Genomic DNA, 24,826 nt, shown 5'->3' with positions numbered 1-24,826 from the left:
CTCTCTCTCTCTCTCTCTCTCTCTCTCTCTCTCTCTCTCTCTCTATCTCTCATACACCCACACACACACACACACACACACACACACACGCACACATATTTGTGTACATGTGGTCTACTTACCAAGTACTGCAACATGAGGATATGTACCTACGGTGACCAGCTCAACCAGCCCATTCTCATATTCTCATTGCTTAAACCTATCTGAATATGTGTAGGATACTCCAGAGTGAAGGATTGCAAATCTGACACAACTACCATGTACTTCAAGTCTTGGTAATACATTAATTGTTGGAATACAATCACGGAAGTGCTGTTGTACATGTCATATTGCAGTATTCCACTATATGAGCATGGAGACTCCCTGCACATTGAAGAGGTAGGTCAGATCGTTGTAGTTGGTAGGTTAGATGGTGAGCGGTGGAGACAGGGGGAGAGGGAGAGATGGGGGTGAGTGGAAAAGAAAAGAAGTAAAAAGACTGTGTGAATTAGTGGAATAGAGGTTTGCGTAGTGCTGGACTGGGGACAGGGAAGGGGCTAGATGGGTAAGGACAATGACTGTTGAAGGTTGAGGCCAGGAGAATTACAGGAACATAGGGTACATTGTAGCGAGAGTTCCCACTGCTCAATTCTGAAAAGCTGTGTTGGTGGGAAGGATCCATATGGCACAGGCTGTGAAGCAGTCATTAAAATGAAGAATGTCGTGTTGGGCGGCACGCTCTGCAACATGGTTGTCCACTTGTTTCTGGCCACAGTTTGTCAGTGGCCATTTTTGCGGAGAGACAACTTGTTGATTGTCATGCCCACATACAATGCAGCACAGTGGTAGCAGCTTAGATTGTAGATCACATGACTGGTTTCACAGGTAGTTCACAGGTAGTTTGAAGTTATAGGTGATGTTTGTGACCGGACTAGGTGGTTGTACATGTAGGTACATCCATGTTGTACTTGTGTAAGACCTACTCTCCTTCTCCCAGTTTTTGCAATGGAAACACTTCCTTGTCACTAATTTGGAGGGATTAGCAACAAAGAAGTGTTTCCATTGCAGAGACTGGGAGAAGGCGAGTAGGTCGTTCACAAGTACAATGTGGTTAATCTTTTGTGTAGTGTTGAAAGTGAGGCCTTTGGATAGAACTGAAACATCTGTGAGGCTGAGGATTTTCATGGAAAGGTTGACAACAATGTTCCAAGAGTGTTTCAGTGCTGGAGTTGGTGGATTGTTTGTAGGAAGTTTTGGGGAATGTGGCAAGTTGAAAAGTTCAGCTATGCAGGATTTGGTTGCTATGAGTAGTTAAAGAGGAGGAACACTATGGGTAGGATAGGGCTTGGATACTGGTGCCTGCAAGTGGTAGCAGGATGTCAGGAGGTTGGATAATATACACTCCTGGAAATGGAAAAAAGAACACATTGACACCGGTGTGTCAGACCCACCATACTTGCTCCGGACACTGCGAGAGGGCTGTACAAGCAATGATCACACGCACGGCACAGCGGACACACCAGGAACCGCGGTGTTGGCCGTCGAATGGCGCTAGCTGTGCAGCATTTGTGCACCGCCGCCGTCAGTGTCAGCCAGTTTGCCGTGGCATACGGAGCTCCATCGCAGTCTTTAACACTGGTAGCATGCCGCGACAGCGTGGACGTGAACCGTATGTGCAGTTGACGGACTTTGAGCGAGGGCGTATAGTGGGCATGCGGGAGGCCGGGTGGACGTACCGCCGAATTGCTCATCACGTGGGGCGTGAGGTCTCCACAGTACATCGATGTTGTCGCCAGTGGTCGGCGGAAGGTGCACGTGCCCGTCGACCTGGGACCGGACTGCAGCGACGCACGGATGCACGCCAAGACCGTAGGATCCTACGCAGTGCCGTAGGGGACCGCACCGCCACTTCCCAGCAAATTAGGGACACTGTTGCTCCTGGGGTATCGGCGAGGACCATTCGCAACCGTCTCCATGAAGCTGGGCTACGGTCCCGCACACCGTTAGGCCGTCTTCCGCTCACGCCCCAACATCGTGCAGCCCGCCTCCAGTGGTGTCGCGACAGGCGTGAATGGAGGGACGAATGGAGACGTGTCGTCTTCAGCGATGAGAGTCGCTTCTGCCTTGGTGCCAATGATGGTCGTATGCGTGTTTGGCCCGTGCAGGTGAGCGCCACAATCAGGACTGCATACGACCGAGGCACACAGGGCCAACACCCAGCATCATGGTGTGGGGAGCGATCTCCTACACTGGCCGTACACCACTGGTGATCGTCGAGGGGACACTGGATAGTGCACGGTACATCCAAACCGTCAGCGAACCCATCGTTCTACCATTCCTAGACCGGCAAGCGAACTTGCTGTTCCAACAGGACAATGCACGTCCGCATGTATCCCGTGCCACCCAACGTGCTCTAGAAGGTGTAAGTCAACTACCCTGGCCAGCAAGATCTCCGGATCTGTCCCCCATTGAGCATGTTTGGGACTGGATGAAGCGTCGTCTCACGCGGTCTGCACGTCCAGCACGAACGCTGGTCCAACTGAGGCGCCAGGTGGAAATGGCATGGCAAGCCGTTCCACAGGACTACATCCAGCATCTCTACGATCGTCTCCATGGGAGAATAGCAGCCTGCATTGCTGTGAAAGGTGGATATACACTGTACTAGTGCCGACATTGTGCATGCTTTGTTGCCTGTGTCTATGTGCCTGTGGTTCTGGCAGTGTGATCATGTGATGTATCCGACCCCAGGAATGTGTCAATAAAGTTTCCCCTTCCTGGGACAATGAATTCACGGTGTTCTTATTTCAATTTCCAGGAGTGTATGTTCATAGTGTCTGGAATTCTCTTCCAGACGCTGAAGAACAAGGAATTCGATTTCAGAGATGTGATGTATGCTGTAGGGATTGCACAGTAATGGTACATTGGAGCAGAGTTGGTTCTGGGTTGCCTGTGTCATGGAGATGTGTTTTTGCTGCACCAGGATCGTGAAGGACAGGGACTGGAGGCATCTGAAAAGGTGAAACTCATTGTGAAAGGAATTTTTATTGCTAGCCCATTGGGCAGGATTCTATTATTTACGCAGTATTTAACCCTTCTAATACCGAGTATTTTTTGTTACACTGAGTACCATTGGGGTCTTTAGTGACCCCCAGCGGAATTTATTTCTTATTAAGGATAGTTTTAATAATGGTAGAATAAAACCACATTCCTTATTTTTTCCACAATCTAAAACATGATGTCAGTGACATTACATTAAATTAAAATGCATATCTTTTTAAATTATTTATTTCCGTAAAATTTACAAACAATTCTCATGAAACTACAAACATTTTTGATTAAATTCCAAATTGACATTTATGACGCATTACACTTATAGTAATAAATTGCAGAGTGGTTTTTACACACAGAACATCCACATTTTGAACATTTATCGCTGACTTTTCTATTCTCAGACCTTTTACAAAACGGACACCTTCCTCTTTTTTTCTGTACTGTCGATAGAAGTACTGCAGAAATAATTTTGTCGGGCTTTCTTCCAATGAGCTGCTTTCCTAATTCTATGAGAAATGCCCATCTCTTGTAGTTGGTTCTTTCTGCCCAGGCTGGTGTAAGATGTAGCCATATGATAAATGCATTCAGTGCACTGATATCAATCATGTTGTAAAATAATACCATTGGCCACTTTCTGCTCATCCTCTTTGTAGTGTATGTTCTAACCAGTTTGTCCATGGTATCTACTGCTGATTTTGTTTTATTATAAACCAGAATCATTACTGGCTTGCATTCTTCACGATCTTCCACTTCCTTCCTTGAATGCATTGTACTGAGCAAAGTTACAACTTTTCCCTTTTTTGGACAATATGAAACAATTGAAGCATGCTCTTGGAATCCAAAAATAGATGAATATTTGACTTGACCTTTGGTCTGAGTGAAATCTTGTGGTAGTTCCACTTTATTTTTTCTGATTGTTCCTAAGAGTGTGAGATTGATTTTCAGAAGTTCTCTCGCCAAACTAAGGCTAGTGAAAAAATTGTCAGTTGTTACATTTCTGCCACTGTTTTCTAAGCCTTTCACCATATCTAAAACAACATTCTTGCCTTGACCAACTTCACGAGATTCATTTTATTGTCGACCCGTGTAAACTTGGAGATTGAGAACATAAGCCGTTGCACTATCACATACAACCCATAATTTCAACCCATATTTTCATGGTTTTGAAGGAATATATTGCCGAAATTGACATCCACCAGGAAATGCCACAAGTTGTTCATCAATCGTTACGTTGCTGTGAGGAACGTATGCTTCTTGAAATGTGTGTACCCACATTTCAAATAGTTGTCTAATGGGAGCCAGCTTGTCAGAAGCACGGTTGCAACGTCTCACATCAGCATCATCAAATCGGATGCACCTTGAAATTTACGTAAAGCGATTTCTAGCCATTGCTTCACTAAAAATGGGTATACCATCCTCTTTGTTCCACGGATGTGTAACTGCTTCATTATGGGCCTTGTAAGCACCTACTAGGATCAAGACACAGATAAAGCACTTCATTTCAATGGGATCTACTGGTTTCCATTTACTACCGTAAACAAGAGTACCCTCTTTGTTAGTCCACTTTAGAATTACATCAACAATGTTTCTCCTAAGAAACAACTGAAAAGCTGATTCTATGGAGTCTACATTTTTCACTGCGAGTTTTGTTGGACCTGGCTATACTCGCATTATGTTCCACCTCTCTTCTCTTCCACAAGCTCTTCTCAACTCGTGTTTGTGCCACAATTCTTCTTTGTTTTTAGACCTACACAAAATTAAAAAAATTAAAAATACAAAGGGTATATCTTGGCGCAAGACCCTAATGCACATTTACAAAAATACAATGTGTACTTACACATAACAGTCAGAAATATGTGTTACTTCCTGTTCAGGCTGGACATCTGCACTGTCCAAATCTTCTTCTGAACTTCCGTCTGATTGAGGAATATTCTCTTCTAAGACATCAATTTCTCCATTGCTGCTCGAGACATCAGAAGCTATATTGCTGATATCACTATTTGATTCTCCAGTTAGAGGATTATCCTGCAGTAATGTTTCAAGCACTTCATCTTTGGTAAGGTGACGAGGCATTTTGCACTAAATGCAACACACACAATAGTAGTCTCCACTTGTATCGAACAAATAACTGTCGGCTTATAAAGTATTGGCAACAATCACATGTTACAACAATATTTACAAGAATAAAACAAAGGAAATACAGCAACAGTTACGGATTCAGTGCAGCATTATTGGGTAATAATACCGCAAGACAGAAATGGGGTCACATTTAACCCCAATGGTATTCAGTGGTTCTCTCTTCATTTTCTGCAAAACTAAATATTTTCAAAAACTTATATTACTATATTACGAACCCATTACTTAATTCAGGAAAAGTCTGAATTTTTCATAATTTTTAGGAATAAGAAATAAGGTATATTTTACAGAAAATTACAGCCTGGGGTCATTGTAGACCCCACGGTATTAGAAGGGTTAAGCAACAGGATGTGGGACTGGGTTTTAATGAGGGAAAGGGATACATTCCTGAACTGGTGCAGAAAAGTGGAGCAGGGGTCTATAGTGGCAGGAATTGCATTGGGGAACTGGGAAATGATGTAGGAAATGGGCAAATGAAGGTTTTAGGAGGTTGTATGAGGTGCTAGATAGCAGAAATGATGCTAAAAATACCTACAGACACGAAAAAATACGCAAGAATAAGTGAATATAGACACTAATACGTAAAAATATGCACAAATATGCACCAATACATGAAAATGCTTAAAAATACATGCAAAGAATACCCAAAAAACACGAGGAAATAGGATCAAAACAGATGGGATGGGAATTGTTACATCAAGATTCACAAGTTCGTGTGCATAAGTACGCATTGAAAATAACATATGCAAGTATGCGAGAATGAGGTAGGAAATGGGATCAATAAGAATAAGTCAATTATTGGTGGGAAGAATTTTGGGCTTGAGAAGTCCCACATGAGAACTCAAAAGAAAAACTGTGTGCAGTTCTTGGAGAAAGGCACAGGTCATACCTGTCTACAAGAAGAGTAGTAGAAGTGATCCACAAAACTACTGTTCAATATCCTTGACATTGATTTGTTGTATGGTTTCAGAACATATTATGAACTTAAACTTAGTGAGGTATCCTGAATAGAGTGATCACCTCAATGCCAGCTAGTGTGGATTTCGAAAACATCGATCATGTAAAACCCAAGTCACACTTTTCTCACGTGATGTACTGAAAGCTTTGGATCAAGGCATCTAGGTAGATGCAGATTTCTTGATTTCCGAAAAGCATTTGACTCAGTACCACACCAATGCCTATTGTCAAAATTACGATCATATGGAGTATGAAGTGAAATTTGTGACTGGATTGAGGACTTATTACTTGGGAGGACGCAGCATATTATCTTGGATGGACAGTCATCATCGGCTATAGAAGTAACTTTGGGTGTGCCCCAGAGAAATGTGTTGGGACACTTGCTGTTCATGTTGTATATTAATGACTTTGGAGAAAATATTAATAGTAAATTCAGGCTTGCAGATGATAATCTACAATGAAGTACTATCTGAAAGAAGCCGTATAAATATTCAATCACATCTTGATAAGATTTCAAAGTGGTACAGAATTGGCAACTTGCTCTAAATGTTCAAAAATGTAAAATTGTGCACTTCACAAAAAAAAGGACCATAGTATTGTATGGCTATAACATCAATGAGGCACTGTTGGAATCACCCAACTCGTACAAATACCTGGGTGTAATGCTTTGTGGGGATATGAAATGACATGGCCACATAGGTTCAGTCATAGGTAAAGCAGGTGGTAGAATTTGGTTTATTGGTAGAATCCTGGGGAAGTGCAAACAGTCTATGTTGGAGACTGCTTACAAATCACTTGTATAACTGGTTCTAGAATATTGCTCAAGTGTGTGAGACCCGCATCAGATAGAACTGACTGGGGATATTGAACCTATGCAGAGCAGGACAGCACAAATGGGCACTGGTTTGTTTTATTTATGGGAGAGTGTCACAGAGGTACTGAAGCAACTGAATGGTAAGACTCTTGAAGATAGACTAAACTATCCCGAGAAAGTCTATTGACAAAGTTTCAGGAATTGGCTTTAAATGCTTACTCTGCAACCCCCTGCATTGGGATTGTGAGGGTAAGATTAGAATAATTACTGAATGCATGTAGGAATTCAAACAATCATTCTTCCTGTGCTCCATATGATATGGAACACGAAAAACCGTAATAATTGGTACAGTGGGTCATAGCCTCTGCCATGCACCTCACGATAGTTTGCAGAGTATAGATGTAGATAGACAGCCATATGTTATGTGCAGACAAGATGGTTGATACAGTGTGGTCTGAGTGTCAGAGAATGAGAGGTTTTTATGGGGGGAGTTGAGAAGGTATTAGTGATGATGACACAGAAAAACTTCACAGGGTTGTTGGGGGGAAGACACAGCATTAGGCAGGGTCAAATAATGCAGTCTGGTTTGGAATATCAACAATTTTGAAAAGGATAGGTTGCTACTCACCACCCTGTGGCTCAACATGCAGCTGGACATAAACATGCTTGATTTTAATGGCTGTTTCACAACCCAGGCTATCTGAATTCCTTCACCACCAGCTTTCCTGAACTGCACATGTGAGAGTTATCATTACAATATATTCTCCGTTCCCTCAATCCACTATCCCCACAACCTCCACCCAACAGTTTTTGTCCCTTCTGTCCTATAAACCTCCCCCATAGTCACATGCCCAACCCTCATTATGCTCACTCTCTGCCAATGCATCTACAAATCTTTTCCCCTCTCTGATCCTGTCATTTTCCATTCCCCGCACCATCCTCCATCCCCATTCCCCATAGCCTACCAACATTGCCCCTGGCAGCTTTGTTCTACTGCCCTCTACCGTAGTCCCTGGATGCTTTGCCAGACAGCACTCTTCTCTCCTCTTGCCTGTACTCTGCTATCCCTCCCCCTTCCCTGCTCCACTCCCGATTGCTGCACTGGTTCAACAAACACTTATCATCTGGATAGCGTGGCCAGAGATACCAGTTACGTGTACATGAGATGTGCCTATTTGTGTGAATGTGGGTGTGCCTTCCTTTCTTTTCTGGAGAAGTCTTTGGCCAAAAGCTAGTGGATAATTGTCTTTTTGCTGTGCCTGTCTGCAACTCACAGTCAGTAGCAATCGTCCTTTTTGTAATTGTTGATAATCCAATCTGGACTTTCCGTTTTTTGATTTTGTGTAGGGGCTTGTCTTCCAGCATACAACCCTGTGATATTTCCCTTTGTTGCTATCTCTAAAACCTTCCTCTACACATTCTCCATTCTTTCTCTTCCTTCTTGCCTTTTCTTTTCCTTCATTGTCTTCTGATCTGCATGTGGTTTGACATCTGAGCCACCTGTGTCAACAGTCTCGTCTGTGTGCAATACACAGCTGCGTGACCACGCAGATTGTTGGTGCAGCTTCTCATGCACCAAATTCTTCCCGCCAATAATTCTTATTCCTATTGATTCCATGTCGTTCATCATTCTGCCATATTTTGGGATCTTATTTTTCACACCTACCTGTGCCGCACAAACTTGTGGACTTTGACCTAACAATCCTTGCCCCCCTCCCTCTCCAGCCTTATTCCAACATGCAAATATCCCTGTACCTCATCCGTTCTGTCCTGTTTCTACTTTTCTTACCTACTTTTTGCACATATTTTTAAGTATTTTCACATATTGGTGTGTATGTTTACTTATTTGTGTCTGTTTTTGCTTGTCTGTATGTATTTTTGCGAGTGTTTTCTATTGTCCAGCTGCCTTCACAAGCACCTAACTCCTTCATTTGCCCCTTTTCTGCATAATTTCCCATTTCCTCAAAGCCATTCCTGCCTCAATGGACCCCTGCTCCATGTTTCTGCACCAGTTCAGAGAAGTATCCCTTTCCCTTGCTAAAACTCAGTCCCCACATCCTGTTCCTTAAATGCTGCCTAAACCATGGAATCTTGCCCAATGGACTCCTCGTAAAAATTCATTTCTCTGAATTCCACTCTTTTTCGGGCAACCCAGAACTACCTATTCTCCCTGTACAGGATACTGCTACTGTGTAATCCCTACAACACACATCACTTAACTGAGATTGAATCCCTTGCTCTCCAGCACCTGGAAGAGCACCCACACACCACCTCAATAAGTTATCCAACAAGCTGACATCCTGCTGCCACCTCTGAGCAGCAATATCGAAGCTCTATCCTACCCACTGTATTCCTCCTCTTCATCTCCTCACAGCACCCAGGTTCTACATAGCTGATATTTTCAATTTGCCATATTATGCAAAATTTCTTACTAATGCTCCACCAAATCAAGATCGGAAACACTCCCAGAACACTGTTGTTAACCTTCCCACCAAAGTCCTCAGCTCCACAGAAGTTTCAGGCCCTTCCAGAGGCCTCACCTTCAGCCTTACACCCAAATTTAGTGATGCTGGGCTTGTCAAAGACCTGCTCTTCTTTTTCTGCTCTCTGCAATGGAAACACTTCTTCATCACTCATCACCAACCCCTTCAACTGAAGTCTACCTATTCCCAACATTGAACCTTGTCTCTCCCTGTTCATACAACCATCAAACTTTGATGGTAAGTGCAGCACCACATTAAAAATGTTGATTATGGTCTTTGGAAAATCTATTAAGAGTAAGACAGGAGTTTACAAGTGGTATAAACATTTCAAAGAGGGTCGGAAAGATGTTGAAGATGATGACCCCCTGGATGCCCTAGCACATCAGTTCCTGATGACTATGTTGAAGAGTTAGAGAAAATGATTCTGGAAAATCTTCATCAGATAGGTTGCTGATGATGTCAGTGTATCCTTGCCTCATTCCTAGCAATTTTTTGGGTTTTTTGGTGTGAAACATGTAGCAGCAAAGTTTGTTCCAAAATTGTTTGATTTCAACCAAAACCATTGTCGCATAGACGTTGCTGAATCAAGTCAACATTGATCCAGATCTTCTAAAGTATGTTAAAACAGTTGATGAAACATGGATATACGGGTATGATGTTGGAACAAAAGCGCAATTGTCCCAATGAAAACTGCCTGAAGAGCTAACACCAAAAAGTTTGACAAGTTTGAGAACTTGTGAAAGTTCTTCTTACTGTTTTCGTCAATTGCAATGGGATAGTGCATGATGAATTCCTGGGTTATGGAAGTGAGGTCAGTAAGTAATACTGCCTGGAAGCTACATGTCATTTACATGAAGCAACCCAAAGAAAACGATCAGCATTGTGGCAAAACTGCTCGTGAAAATCTCATCACAATAATGCTCCTACTGACACGACAACGCATGTTCATTTTTTGGCAAAAAACAAAACCATTATGTAGTGTTTTTGCCAGACATGCCCCCCTGAAACCTCTTTGTATTTCTGAGTCAGAAGAGAACCACGAAAGAACATCATTTTGTCATCATTGATGAGATAAAAACAGAATCGCTGAAGGGGCTGAACACTGTCACAAAATATGATTTCCAAAAGTGCTCCCAACATTGGAAAAAATGCTGGAACAAGTGTATTATAACTGAGGGGGACTACTTTGAAGTGGACAAAGTTGACATTGGTGAATAAATAATGAGTTTTTAAGAAAAGCAGAAAGCACTGTCACTTTTTGACCACACCTTGTGTATGCATTTACACTCCTGGAAATGGAAAAAAGAACACATTGACACCGGTGTGTCAGACCCACCATACTTGCTCCGGACACTGCGAGAGGGCTGTACAAGAAATGATCACATGCACGGCACAGCGGACACACCAGGAACCGCGGTGTTGGCCGTCGAATGGCGCCAGCTGCGCAGCATTTGTGCACCGCCGCCGTCAGTGTCAGCCAGTTTGCCGTGGCATACGGAGCTCCATCGCAGCCTTTAACACTGGTAGCATGCCGCGACAGCGTGGACGTGAACCGTATGTGCAGTTGACGGACTTTGAGCGAGGGCGTATAGTGGGCATGCGGGAGGCCGGGTGGACGTACCGCCGAATTGCTCAACACGTGGGGCGTGAGGTCTCCACAGTACATCGATGTTGTCGCCAGTGGTCGGCGGAAGGTGCACTTGCCCGTCGACCTGGGACCGGACCGCAGCGACGCACGGATGCACGCCAAGACCGTAGGATCCTACGCAGTGCCGTAGGGGACCGCACCGCCACTTCCCAGCAAATTAGGGACACTGTTGCTCCTGGGGTATCGGCGAGGACCATTCGCAACCGCCTCCATGTAGCTGGGCTACGGTCCCGCACACCGTTAGGCCGTCTTCCGCTCACGCCCCAACATTGTGCAGCCCGCCTCCAGTGGTGTTGCGACAGGCGTGAATGGAGGGACGAATGGAGACGTGTCGTCTTCAGCGATGAGAGTCGCTTCTGCCTTGGTGCCAGTGATGGTCGTATGCGTGTTTGGCGCCGTGCAGGTGAGCGCCACAATCAGGACTGCATACGACCGAGGCACACAGGGCCAACACCCGGGATCATGGTGTGGGGAGCGATCTCCTACACTGGCCGTACACCACTGGTGATCGTCGAGGGGACACTGAATAGTGCACGGTACATCCAAACCATCATCGAACCCATCGTTCTACCATTCCTAGACCGGCAAGGGAACTTGCTGTTCCAACAGGACAATGCACGTCCGTATGTATCCCGTGCCACCCAACGTGCTCTAGAAGGTGTAAGTCAACTACCCTGGCCAGCAAGATCTCCGGATCTGTCCCCCATTGAGCATGTTTGGGACTGGATGAAGCGTCGTCTCACGCGGTCTGCACGTCCAGCACGAACGCTGGTCCAACTGAGGCGCCAGGTGGAAAAGGCATGGCAAGCCGTTCCACAGGACTACATCCAGCATCTCTACGATCGTCTCCATGGGAGAATAGCAGCCTGCATTGCTGCGAAAGGTGGATATATACTGTACTAGTGCCGACATTGTGCATGCTCTGTTGCCTGTGTCTATGTGCCTGTGGTTCTGTCAGTGTGATCATGTGATGTATCTGACCCCAGGAACGTGTCAATAAAGTTTCCCCTTCCTGGGACAATGAATTCACGGTGTTCTTATTTCAATTTCCAGGAGTGTATATGCAGTTAAATGCAAATATGCAGAATTTCGAGCTCTGTTCATTAAATTATTACCACTGACTGCTTTGAGTTGCTGGCAAATTTCTTCCAGTTTCACATTTTGAGCTTTCAGAAATCAAATAACATTCCTTAAGGCACTGTCATAGGGATTTTAAATCATTTTGACCACACACCAACTGCACAAGGCCAACTTCTTGCGACCTCCGCTCACAGCATTATGAACACACTTGTCATACAAGCCAGTTGATTCTTTAAGTAGAAAGAGTTGATCTGCACAGCAGAAATGTGTGACTGGTCTTTTGTTTAAATTGAGCGATCACCTGGTTTAACCAATTGTCGGTGGAAGAATATAACACAGGAATTCTGAATCTTGTGACCAGATACAGCAAATGTTTAAATTTAGCAGGTGATTATATAGAGTAGTGAAGGAAGCTTTGTGTATGTAACAGAATTGTTTTCTCCAATAAATATTGTATTTTGCATTTTGTATAATGAAACATTTTTTGTTTTCAGGATGACCTTCATATAAATCATTTATCAATAAAATTTTATCAGTAACTAATTCCTGTGACTAAAATAAGTAATAGTTGCATGTTGTTAACTATTTGATCTTGGTAGTCTTATGGAACACTTTTGCTCAGATTGTTCAGAGGCAGTGTGGTTTATTGTTCTCTAAAATTTTGTTATTATGCTCTACCAGATGAACAGCAACCAATTGCTATGGCAACTAAAAGAATATTTGTGACCGTTGAACCATCAGGAACTGTCATAGTACCCTGCAGACCTACATCTCCAGATGTCAAATTGCACCTTATTAAACTAGAAGAGGCTGCGGAGGTGAGTATATCTATATTTAGTGTGTCTTCTGCTATAGAGTTGTATAGAATTTCACAGAAATTTGCAAATTATAATATTAAAGACTAATTCACTATTTGTGAAACTAGACTTTGTTGGTGTATTATACTGCTGGAAAGCTCTCAGGTCTCTGGGTGGCAGTGATGAGATTCCGTGATGTTTCGACAAGTGTTATTATCTGGTAGAGAATTATGAATATGATGTTCATCAAATACTTTTCATGGCTCAGTACTGCCACCCTGCTGGAGACCCAATAGCTAATTGTCAGTAATCAGCAGTTTGTCATAATATCTTCATTGCTAACATAAAAGGGTGTGGGGAGGTTTGAAAGCTAGTTGCACCCATCAAATAAACTCTTGTAAGGTGAGGAGCAGTGTGGTGGGAACATGTTCCCCCTTCCATGTATTCCACATGTAGTGCTGGCACTGTATGTATGCTTTGTGCTTCATACCAAGCATCTACAAAACTAGTACTGATTAAGAAAGTAAGAAAAGTTTAAAGCTTTTTTGAACAGTGGAAAGTTGATGATGGAATAGCTCCAGTATTATGAAAAGGGTAGATTGCTATTCATGTAGAGGAGACACTGAGTCACTGACAAGTGAGAAAACTGTTATATGATTAAGCTATTGACCAAGAGGTCTCCCTCCGAAGTGAAAAGTACATGCACATTCCCACAAGCAAAACAGGTGCGCACACACACACACACACACACACACACACACACACACACACACACACGTCCACTCTCTCTCACCACTATACAATATCCCTGTCAGTCTCTTCTCCACCCCTGCTCACAGCTCTTTACCTCATGGCTCACATCCATGAAATACGTCTAGATGCAAGGCCTGCCCTATACATCCCCCCACCACCACGTCTCCACTCCGGTTACGGGCACCTCCTGTTCCATCAGAGGCAAGGTTGCCTGTGAAAGCAGTCACATTATCCACAAACCAAGCTGCAACCACTGTGCTGCTTTTTACAAGGGCATGACAACTAATAAGCTGTCTGTCCACATGAATGGCCACTGATGAACTGTGGCCAAGAGACAGCTGGGCCACCCAGTTGTTGAGCATGCTGCCCAATACCACATGCTTCACTTCAATAACTGCTTCACAGCCTGTGCCACCAGGACCCTTCCTACCAACACCAGCATTTGATTGCAGCTCCCATGAGGTACTGTTGCCGTCCACAGTCCAGCCACAGTGGCCAGAGACAGTGGTCATGTGTGTGTGAGTTGTAGTTGTGTGAATGCATGTGTGTTTTCTACTTCAGAGTAAGGCCATTTTGCTGAAAGCTTAAATATATAACAGTCTTTTTGTAGTGCCTATTTGTGACTTAAGGTCTCCTTTATGTGGTGAGTTGTTGTCTAACCTTTTCATATTGCTAAAGGTTCTTTAAGTTGATGAGATGAAGATAGCACCTGTGATGGATTTAGGATTGACTCATAACTCATTTCAAAACAGGCAAACTCACAGTACAACAAGAAATTCACTACATAATTGAAATTACAGTACTACAACCATCTTGTCATTTTGTTGGATGTATAATGTCTTCCAGTGTTTACTAACTCATATCAATAAAAGTATGACAGATAATATAGTCATTATTTCTATGTTCAGTGTGTTTGTTCTCTGCTTAAGGTTCTCCCTGAAGATGACGAACGAATCACTGTCAGTAAGGAAGGCTTTGTTATTCACAGTGTATCTTTGACTGACAATGGAAATTATGCATGCTGTCTATATGGGACAGATGGTCAATGTGATGAAACACATAGTTACGTCATTAGTATAAATGTGAAAAGTAAGTCCAATCTTTTATAACATAATTATCATACTGCATCCATCTGTAATAATATTTTGCTGATGTTCTAAGCTACTGAGTCACAAAAGCCTTTAGACATGTATATATATATAAATAAGATTTACTGTTATTGTAAGAGAATGGTTTCTTATTAACACTTTGAGGTCCAGCCACAAAGAAGAATTTCAGTCTTACGCCATTACTTAGAATGTTACAGGCATATCAGGTTACCAGACAATCTGTTATTATGAGGTTCTTCCATTTTTTATGTAAATAAAAAAATTATTTATTTACTTTTTATTTGGAGTAAATAATTCTTCATTTTTGGATTCAAAACTGTTACCAATTATATTTTATGGAATAAATATTAATCTGCTCAAAACATGGCATTGTCGTAGTTTCTTTAGTTATGTTGAATTTCATGAATTGAGCCTCCAAGCCGAAGCAACAACCAACAATAGTAATTCATCTTCCTTTCTCTAGTGTCTCCAGTCTGATTCAAGCATGAATTGGAGTGTGTTCTTGATCAGTTAGTCTTCCCTACAAAATTAGTTTCAAATTAAAAATGTTTGATGCCAAAGAAGATCCATCAAAGACTCTTCTGCAAAAGAGTGATATTCAGTTATTAAAAAGTGCTGGCAGTTCAGTGAAATAAATTACAATCAGTCTGAATATGCTTGATTAGCCTTGAGCATGATAAATTGGTACTTTTTGTGCAGTATGTACTTCTGCTCTATTAATATTTTGTGCACTCAACTAAGCATATGGAAGGGCTACATATTTTTCATGTAGTATATACAGGGTGTATACAACCCGGGACAACCGGGAGATTTGGGAAAAACCCGGGAATTTTTTCATCCGGGAGAAAACCAGGAAAAACCCGGGAATTGTTAAGAATTCCAGGAATTTTTCATTGTTTTAGTTTTCAGTTACATTTTTGTGATTTTGACTGATAAGAACCAATACTCTAACAAAGGATATTACTGTATCCCGCTACTGCAGAATAATACTGCAGCAACAAAACATGAACGAGAGAAAAAATAAAACGAAAATAATAAAACTTAAGTTGCAAAGGAAATGTACCGTATACAACAACAAAACAGTGCTTATACAAGCGCCTGCCAACAGGAAAGTGTGTCAAAGGCTTTAGGAAGACTATGCAATGCTTTATAACAACAAACTGCCTCCGATGAGCGTGACGTGACAACTGTTTAAATTAGAGTCGTTTGAGCTGCTGCGGGCGGGCTTTTGAGCATGCGCAGTTGAGTCGCGTATGAGTCGTACCTTCTCCCGCTTCTGGTTGCAGAAGTGTGGCTGGGCGCCACTACTTAATATTGCCTCAGCTCGGAAATATAGTAAATCTGGGGCTGATGCACAGAGCAGTCTGAGTTGAGGTGGGGAGCGTCCACATGACCTGTGTTTACGTTTAGTGATTTTGTTGCTTCCTCTTCGTTTATTGCTCTCACGTTAAATGATAACAAAACGGAATTTCGTGGCCAGAAGCTATCAAATGAATTAAAATACGTTCCCATAATTCTAAAATACGTTATTAGTTTCAGATTTTATTTCCACCTTTCTGACAGAACAATGAAGTTATTTTTGCCAGTTTGGTAAAGAGATTTGACTTTTATTAATCTTTTCTGTTGAAGCAGTCAATTTATTTGAAACGAGGTGTTTAATTTCACACTATTGGCTAGTTTCAACTGTTCGCTGCATTTCAAGTGCAGGTATGGCATTGTGCCATAATAAAGAACCAAACATGAGATAATACAGTACTGGTACTCCAAGAAAATTTACATACGAATGTGCATTTTAAGCCGAATTGTGCGTTTTAATATGATTCACGAAATTCCGACGCTCTTGAACTATCATCTGATGTCTTGTTTATTTTATGCCATATGTAAGATCATTTAATGTTTTACACGTACGAACATATGGGCTTCCTGCGTCATCGTAGCTGTGCAAGCGCGGTGACGCCTGTTATTTGGCGTTCTCTTGCAACTGCTGAAACGAACCTATCTCTAATAGGTCGTGGGAAAATATTGCGAATGGTGGTTTGAAAAGCGTTACATTCAAAGCAGATTTCCTTTTACGCAAGATGAACGATGTGCGAGAATGTACGATGAATTTCTTAAATTACAAAGCGTTTGACTCTCATTTAAAAGTCAACTCTTTGAGGATGACCATTTAGAAGAATTTCGAGCCCAGAAGATCAGACATTTACGTCGTTTTATTGGCACATTTGTGTGATGTAGCTGAAAGTGTAACATGAGCAAAAAAGATCAACATTATATATGGAAGCTTAGCTTCTCTTCCTGCTTATTAATCTTAGAGACCAATATTATATGTGAATGCTATGTATATTAATTTAAACCATCAACTTTTCGTACTTGTGTGTTCGCGCTACTTACTGATCCTGCTATTGGCTGACTACATCACATGTCCTATGCTGTCATCAGCTGGCGAGATCACGTGGCAGGAGCTATGACTGTCTTACAAAAGCGCAAAAGCGCATCGCAATCTCGATTTCAATGTTTCAGAAAGTAACATGCGGTGTTCGGTGGAATTCAAATTTATACCTTCGTAATACGAAAATATGCAGCGTACATGTTGCTGCACATCAAAGGTCTTTCAAAACGTGTTTTCCCCACTCTGAGTTTCATTTTCTAAAGTACCAGGAAATTCTACTCCCGCATATAAAACCATAGGACTGATGAGTTTCACAGTGCCGAGGAAGAGTATACTGTCACTTAACACGTTAAAAGTGTATTTTCATCCTGGAGAAAGTGTATTTTTAACCAGGAAATCCGGGAAAAATCTGGGATTTTTTTTTCCTTGTCCACGTATACACCCTGTATATATCTGTATTTTAGTTTTGAAAATATTGTTATATGCAAGTAATGAGCCATCACTCCACTTTTTTTAAATTAAAAATCTGGCAACCCTAATGGCACCTATGCATCTGATATATCTTAAAAGATAGCACACTTCAAAAGAGACCAAGGTTCAAGGTTTATTTTTCATGTTTACTTTAGTTCTTTGATACATTACAACTTTTGAAATAATGCTGACAGAAATTATAACTATTCCCCTTCTTTTTTTAAAAAAATAATTTGGCACTTTTGCATGGAGAATTGTAAAGTATTCTGGCATGCAGAGAGTATGTTGCGTACAGGGCAGTACTATTTGTTTTTTTGTGCTTGTTTTGACAGTAAATTGTTTCATCTTCTCCAAATAAATCTTGGATATCCATGTTGGGAGCTATTTTGTCATGAGATTCATCTGTAAAAATGACAAGAATAATACAAATAAAACAGAACTTAATTGCATTGTGTTGATGCATAAGTTTTTAGCATATTCCCAAAAGGTTAATAAACACAAAAAATACATATAACAGACTTTAGTCATTAATAATATATTCTCCTTCATTATTTGCAAAAGTCTGCCAATGCTGAGAAAACTTTATGATTCTGCGACTATAGAAATCAAGTGGTTTTGAGGTGAAGAACTTATCGAGCCATAACATTATCTTTTGTGGATTCATGCAAATGTTTATATGGGAAGTTGCTGCTTTGTTTAGGCTCAACCATTCCTTTCTTTTCTTTATGTTAGCAAGAAGGCACAATTTATCAGTACCTGTGATGATATAGGGTAGGAATGATTGGTGATGTTCAAGAGCCAATTGATGACAAGCAAGGAGGGATGCATGTATCCAATTTTTGAACCTTCCTCCTTGCATGAATATGTAACACAGTGATGGAATGGTCACAGTTCATCACATTTGACAATTATCGAGTACACTAATGTGGATTATGCATTTAAACAATCTTTATCAAACCCCAAAGATCTTCCTGAACATGGAGAGCCACTAACATCAAAATGATCCTCCTTAAAATGGGAAAACCATTTTCTTATTGTGCTCTGCCCAATGGCTTTACCCCCATACATGGCACAAATATTTTTGACTGCTTGTGCTGCTGTCATCTGTCTGTTAAACGAAAGCAGAAGAATACATCGGGAATGTTCCAATTTGTCCACTTGGCACGTCATTTTCTAGTGTCCACAGTTCCTCTCATGATCTCAAAATGACAATATGTAAACTCACAAAGCAAAAGTGAACTACAAATAAAATATGACATTTGATAAGTAAACCCACTGGGGGGGGGGGGGGGGGGGCGGGGGGGGGGGGGAGAAGAGTAGTGTGTGTGTTTGTGTGTGTGTGTGTGTGTGTGTGTGTGTGTGTGTGTGTGTGAGAGAGAGAGAGAGAGAGAAAGCTACGATCTTATGCACTAGCCTAAACAGCATCAGTATCTGTAGCAACAATATTGATGACAAAAAATTGTAGCGGGCTGCAGTTTATCTGAATATGAATCTTCTTCAACACAATTTCCACTCAGATATTTTTCTTTGCAATCTGGATTGATCAATCAAACATTGGCTTAGTCAATCGTGGCAGTGACTGTTATGTTCATTACTTTTTCTTTTGAAACAATTCTAGAAATTAACAACAGAATGCAGCACCTGTCAAGGGACTGGTAGGGAGACATATTTACATTGTTCTCATATGAAATGAGTCCATTTTTCGAGTGATAGACAGCTCATATGTCAGAGAAATTCCAGTCCAATCTACCTACAGCTGTGGTCTTTTGGACACAGTGTTGTGGTCCAGGACATGCTGAGGCTTGGTCATCAGTATGTTAATTTATGTATGTCATACATATAGGTTAATAACTAAATATCACATTATCCAGTGAACCAGCAACCCACAGTAACTATCCAAAATACTTTGGCATAATGATATATGAGAGTAATTCCAAAAGTAAGGTCTCCCATTTTTTTATAAATACATTGACCTGTTTATTTCTACAATGGTTTACATCAGTTTACAGCTAGAACATTTAGCTACTTTTTGATGTAATCACCATTTCTGTCGATGCATTTTTGTAGATGCTGTGGCAGGTTTTGTATGCCCATGTCATACCAGCTCGCCACCATGCTGCTCAGAAAGTTATGAACCTCTTCTTTCACCTTGTCGTCAGAGCTGAATCACTTTCCGGGCGAATGTTCTTTTAACCTAGGGAACAGGTGATAGTCACTGGGCACCAAGTCAGGATTATAGGGTGCGTGGGTGATTATGTTCCATTGAAACTGTTGCAGGAGAACAACGGTTTGCAGAGCGATGTATGGGCGAGCATTGTCATAGAGAATGTGTACGCCCTTGCTCAACATTCCTCCTCTCCGGTTCTGAATTGCCCGTTTGAGTTTTTTCAGAGTCTCACAGTACCTGTCAGTATTAATTGTGGTCCCAGTGGGCGTAAAGTCGACCAACAGTATCCCTTTCCGACCCCAAAATATGGTTGTCATGACTTTACTGGCAGACTTTTCCGAGGCTTTGGTGAAGAAGGATGCTGCCACTGGTGTGATTGTTACTTGGTCTCACGTGTAAAGTGGTATGCCCAGGTTTTGTCACCATGACAATTGGCTCAAATGGTTCAAATGGCTCTGAGCACTATGGGACTTAGCAGCTGAGGTCATCAGTCCCCTAGAACTTACAACTACTTAAACCTAACTAACCTAAGGACATCACACACATCCATGCCCGAGGCAGGATTTGAATGTGCAACCGTAGCGGTTGCACAGTTCCAGACTGAAGTGCCTACAACCACTCGGCCACATCGGCTGGCCCATGACAATTGAGTCCAGAAAGTTGTTGGCTGCAAGGCAGTGAAGAAATGTGTGGGAAGCATCAACTCGGCGCCGCATGTGGTCCTCAGTCAGTGTGTGTGACGCCCATCTTGCGCACACCTTCTGGTAGTTCAATGTTTGCGTTAAAATTCTGTGAGTGGTGCTTCGGGAAACCTCAGAAACCAACGTGCAGAGGTCATCCAGGGTGATCTGCTGATTTTCATACATGCTTTGCTCAATGTTCAACACTGTCTCCTCAGAAATTGACGGTCTCCCACTCCTTTGTTCGTCATAAATTTCAGTCCGACCAGCTGCAAGCTCTCTACACCACTTACGAATATTTTTGACATCCATGCATGACTCACCATACACTTTCATCAATTGGCGATGGATTTCAATTGGCGCGGTGCCCTTTGCATTAAAAAACCGAATAACTGTGCACAATTTGCACTTGGCAGTAACATCCAATGGGAGCTCCATTCTCAATGGCTGCCAAGCCAAGAATGAGCATCTCAGCGTGGCGTGCACACAGCCCATGAAGCACTCTTCATAACAGAGTGACCAACTGCCACACAAACAGAGTTCTGTACTTGTTAAAAAAATAGGAGACGTTACTTTTGGGATCACCCTCGTAGATGCATATATATGCTCTTTTTTGATTTGACTATTTGCTAAAATTCATTCAGTTATTCTTTGTGTTCCAAACATATCATCACAAAGAAGTGCTGTACCTCCAGGGTTGAGGAGACATTGAAGGGATTCATTAAAAGAGCTATCAGAAACCAATTCTGTATGTTACATCACCACTTTGGTGATAGCTGTGTTCCATTTGTCCTTATGCAGTTATTAATAAACATAACAAATTACCATTCAAATGTGGTTGTGTGTGTGTGTGTGTGTGTTTCCTGTAGGTTTTTGGGCCCAAAGACAGACACTGACCAAAAGGTCAGTAGTGTATTCAGCCTTGTTCATGTGCACTTTGCCTACACAGTGCCTCAACTCCATGTTTAATTGTTACTTTTACTCCTTCTGTTATTTGTTACATTATTAAAGTATTCATCCACAGAACGGACTACTCAGTTCCAAAATTAATACTTCACTATCTATCATCATCTCTGATGAGTAGCTACACATTGCATACTCTCTATTAACATCTCTCATAAGTAACTGTACACATTGAACTCAGTGAAAACACATAACATCCTTACAGCTGATGTCAGGACCAAGATGATACGTCAGCTGTAGGTAACACGATGTTCACTGTATATACATTATGTGATCACAAGTATCTAGACACCCATATATAATGTGGAGCTGACAGCTAGAAATGAATGTCAGACCCAGCAGTATAAAAGGAGATGGGGAGTATTGTGTAGTCAGCAGAAAATTGGTCACAGATGAATGGGTTGGTCAGGAGAGCTTATTGACTTTGAATGTGGACTAGTGATTGGATGTCACCTGAGCAACAAATCCATCAGGGATTTTCAGTCCTTCTAAAGCTGCCCAAGTTGACTGTTGGTGATGTGATTGTGAAGTGGAAACAGAAAAGAACAGCCACAACTAAACCAAGACCAGGCATGTACTGACTGGTATCAGGTTGGTTGTAAAAAAATTTCATAAAACAAGCAGAAGGAATCACTCATGAATTCCAAGTGCTACCAGCAGTGCATCTAGCACAATGACAGTGTGTAGAGAGTTAAAAAGAATGGATGCAGTAGTTGAGAAGCTCCTCATATACCTCATATTTCTGTAGTCAGTGCTAAGCAACAAAAGAAATGGTGTAAACAGTGACGTCACTGACTGGTAATAAGTGATTTAGAGTGATGAAGCATGCTGTTCCCTGTGGCCAACTGATCTGATGGAAGGATTTTGGTGTGGCAAAAGCCTGAAGAACAGTTCCTGCCAACATATGTAGTGACATCAGTGAGATATGGAGAAGTTGATGTTACAGTGTGAGGGTATTTTTGATGGTCAGGGTGTTGCCCCATTATTGAACTTAAGAAATCACTAAATGTGGAATAATATGAACATATTTTATGGCATTTTGTACTGTGTACAGTAGAGAAACAGTTTGTGGATGATGATTGTTTTTATCATCATAGCAGTCCATTGTGTCATAAAGCGGAATCAGTGAGTCAATGGTCTGTGGACAATAAAATTCCGGAAATGGACTAACCTGCCCAGAGTTCTGACCTGTACCCAATGGAACACCTTTCAATGAATTAGAATGTTGACTTTTTCCCAGCATGTGACATCACTGTCTTCTCTGGTTTCAGCTCTTAGGAAAAAAGGGCTGCCATTTCTCCACTGACACTCAGGTAGCACATTGAAAGTGTCCCAAGCAGCAGAGTTCAAGCCATCTTGATGGTGAATGGTGGAGAAACCCTATATTAATGTCCACTGATTGGTGTGCAGATGGTTTTGACCAGATAGTGTGTGTATATGTATATCTTCTCAGATTTGAGTTTCTGGACTTTAATTGTTTTAATTTTCTGCGCCTGATGATGGTACAGACACTTCGACTATGTCACTGTTGCAGTCTTGAGTAGGCTGGAACTGAAATGCTTCCACATGTATGGAACTCTTCTCAATAAATAAATATAAAGCATCTCTTCATTCAATACAATAATGTCTTCTAATCGAAACTTTACAAAATAGGGAGGATCTCCAAAAACTGTATACATCAATTTGGCAGCTTGTTATGTGAATGAATGACTGAATAAATGAGTGAATGAGCAATACCCACATTCTTCTTCTGTTTTGCATGGAACTCTCACAGTATTGTTACATTGTGAGCATTTATACTACATCACTTTAATGTGGAACAATGTGGCAGGTAACATACCCATAAGCACATGCAGGACTTCATCTCATGGAGTTATTGTGATCATTGCCCTGCCTAGAAGAAGCACAGTGGTCCTCCATACATTTTTTATGTGCAAAAACAGATAACAAATCTCCATTCAGTTTCATACTCTTGATTACTAAATTGCTATGTTACTTAAAGACTGCGATTGTCATTTATCTGTTAGGTAGATGTCAGGTTACACATCACTCAACTGGAATGATATTAACACCATGTGTTCTCCTGCTCGAACAAATGAAGTCACAACAATTATATAAATGTAAGAATTAAATATTCATTACTACATATAATTGAATCTTTTAGTACAATGTAAGTGGATAGATAAAAGATCTACTCACCAAAGGCAATGCACATATAAAAGGTATTAAAGTATGCAAGTTTTGGGAGCCAGTGGCTTCTTCTGGCAGAAAGGTTGAAGGGCAAGAAAGAGGGGTGAAGGAAAAGGACTGGTGAGGTTTAGGAAAAGGCATAGAGTTTGGAAAAGTCACTTAGAACCCCAGGTCAGAGGAGACTTACCAGATGGGGTGAGAAGGAAAAACTGATTGTTGATTTCTTGTATGTGTGTGGTGTCTGTTCTTTCAGACTTGTCTGAAAGAACAGACACCATTTTTGATCCAGCAGCCATTCCTTTGTGTCTTAATCAGCCTTTCTTTCTCACCCCATCCAGTAAGTCTCACTGACCCAGGGTTTTAGGTGACTTTTCCAAACTCCACCCCTTTTCCTAAACATCACAGCCTTTTTCCTTCACAGCTGTTGCTCATCCTTCAACATTTCTGCCAGAAGAAGACGCAAATGACTTTGAAAGCATGATAACTTTAATATCTTTTATATTTGTGTTCTCTTGTCACCACTTTGTGAGCAGATTTTTTGTCTATTTGCTTACATTATAATTTCAAAAACTGATTATTATCTTTGATGAATCATTTAGTAGTTATTTTTAATACCATACATAACGTCTCTGCCTAACTCTGGAGACTATGTCACTAGGTTTTTGTTGATTATCAGTTCAAAACTCCTAATCGTATTCTAAGTGTTAGCCTTAGCCACATGGCCACAAATTTTGGTAAGGAGGATCATGTGATTATAGCAGGTCGGGCAGGAAACAGCCTGGCTAAATACAGAAATTACAGCAACAGGTGTTACCTGATTGGAATAGGAAGAACAACTCCACACAAAAGTATGAGCATGGAGGATGTAAAGCACAATGCCCAGCCATTGGTTAGCACTGCTGTGGGTCATGTGAATACAGACTTGAGCAGACTGCTGCTGACTGAAATGAAATCTTATATGAGTGCAGTGCCTATGCTGTGTCAGCCTACACCTGGATAGTAAAGGGACAGATAGGTTGGCTGAGTTCCTTGCAGAAAATGTATGGGGGGCCACTATCACACACAGCCAGATTCCTGTGTTTATTGATGACAGAAACCTTTTTTTTATGTTGTAGTCAAGAATCAGGCACTTTGTTATGAAAGAAGTTAAAACAGTGGA

General features: G+C 41.6%; 1 protein-coding gene across 3 annotated transcripts in view; it reads left to right on the top strand.

Annotated features, from left to right (window-relative positions):
• LOC124622090 (mast/stem cell growth factor receptor kita-like) overlaps nt 1–24,826 on the top strand; it is a 299,069-nt gene that overhangs the window by 66,177 nt on the left and 208,066 nt on the right. For all 3 annotated transcript variants that reach the window (XM_047147668.1, XM_047147669.1, XM_047147667.1), the window contains exons 4-5: nt 12,830–12,966; nt 14,628–14,787. In XM_047147668.1, coding sequence (XP_047003624.1) covers nt 12,830–12,966; nt 14,628–14,787 — 297 coding nt within the window. The remainder of the gene's footprint in view (nt 1–12,829; nt 12,967–14,627; nt 14,788–24,826) is intronic.

This window comes from Schistocerca americana, chromosome 7 (genome assembly GCF_021461395.2).
Source record: "Schistocerca americana isolate TAMUIC-IGC-003095 chromosome 7, iqSchAmer2.1, whole genome shotgun sequence".
Classification (NCBI taxonomy): Eukaryota; Metazoa; Arthropoda; class Insecta; order Orthoptera; family Acrididae; genus Schistocerca; species Schistocerca americana.
Note: the sequence above shows the minus strand (reverse complement) of the source record. Positions and strands in the feature narration are given on the sequence as shown.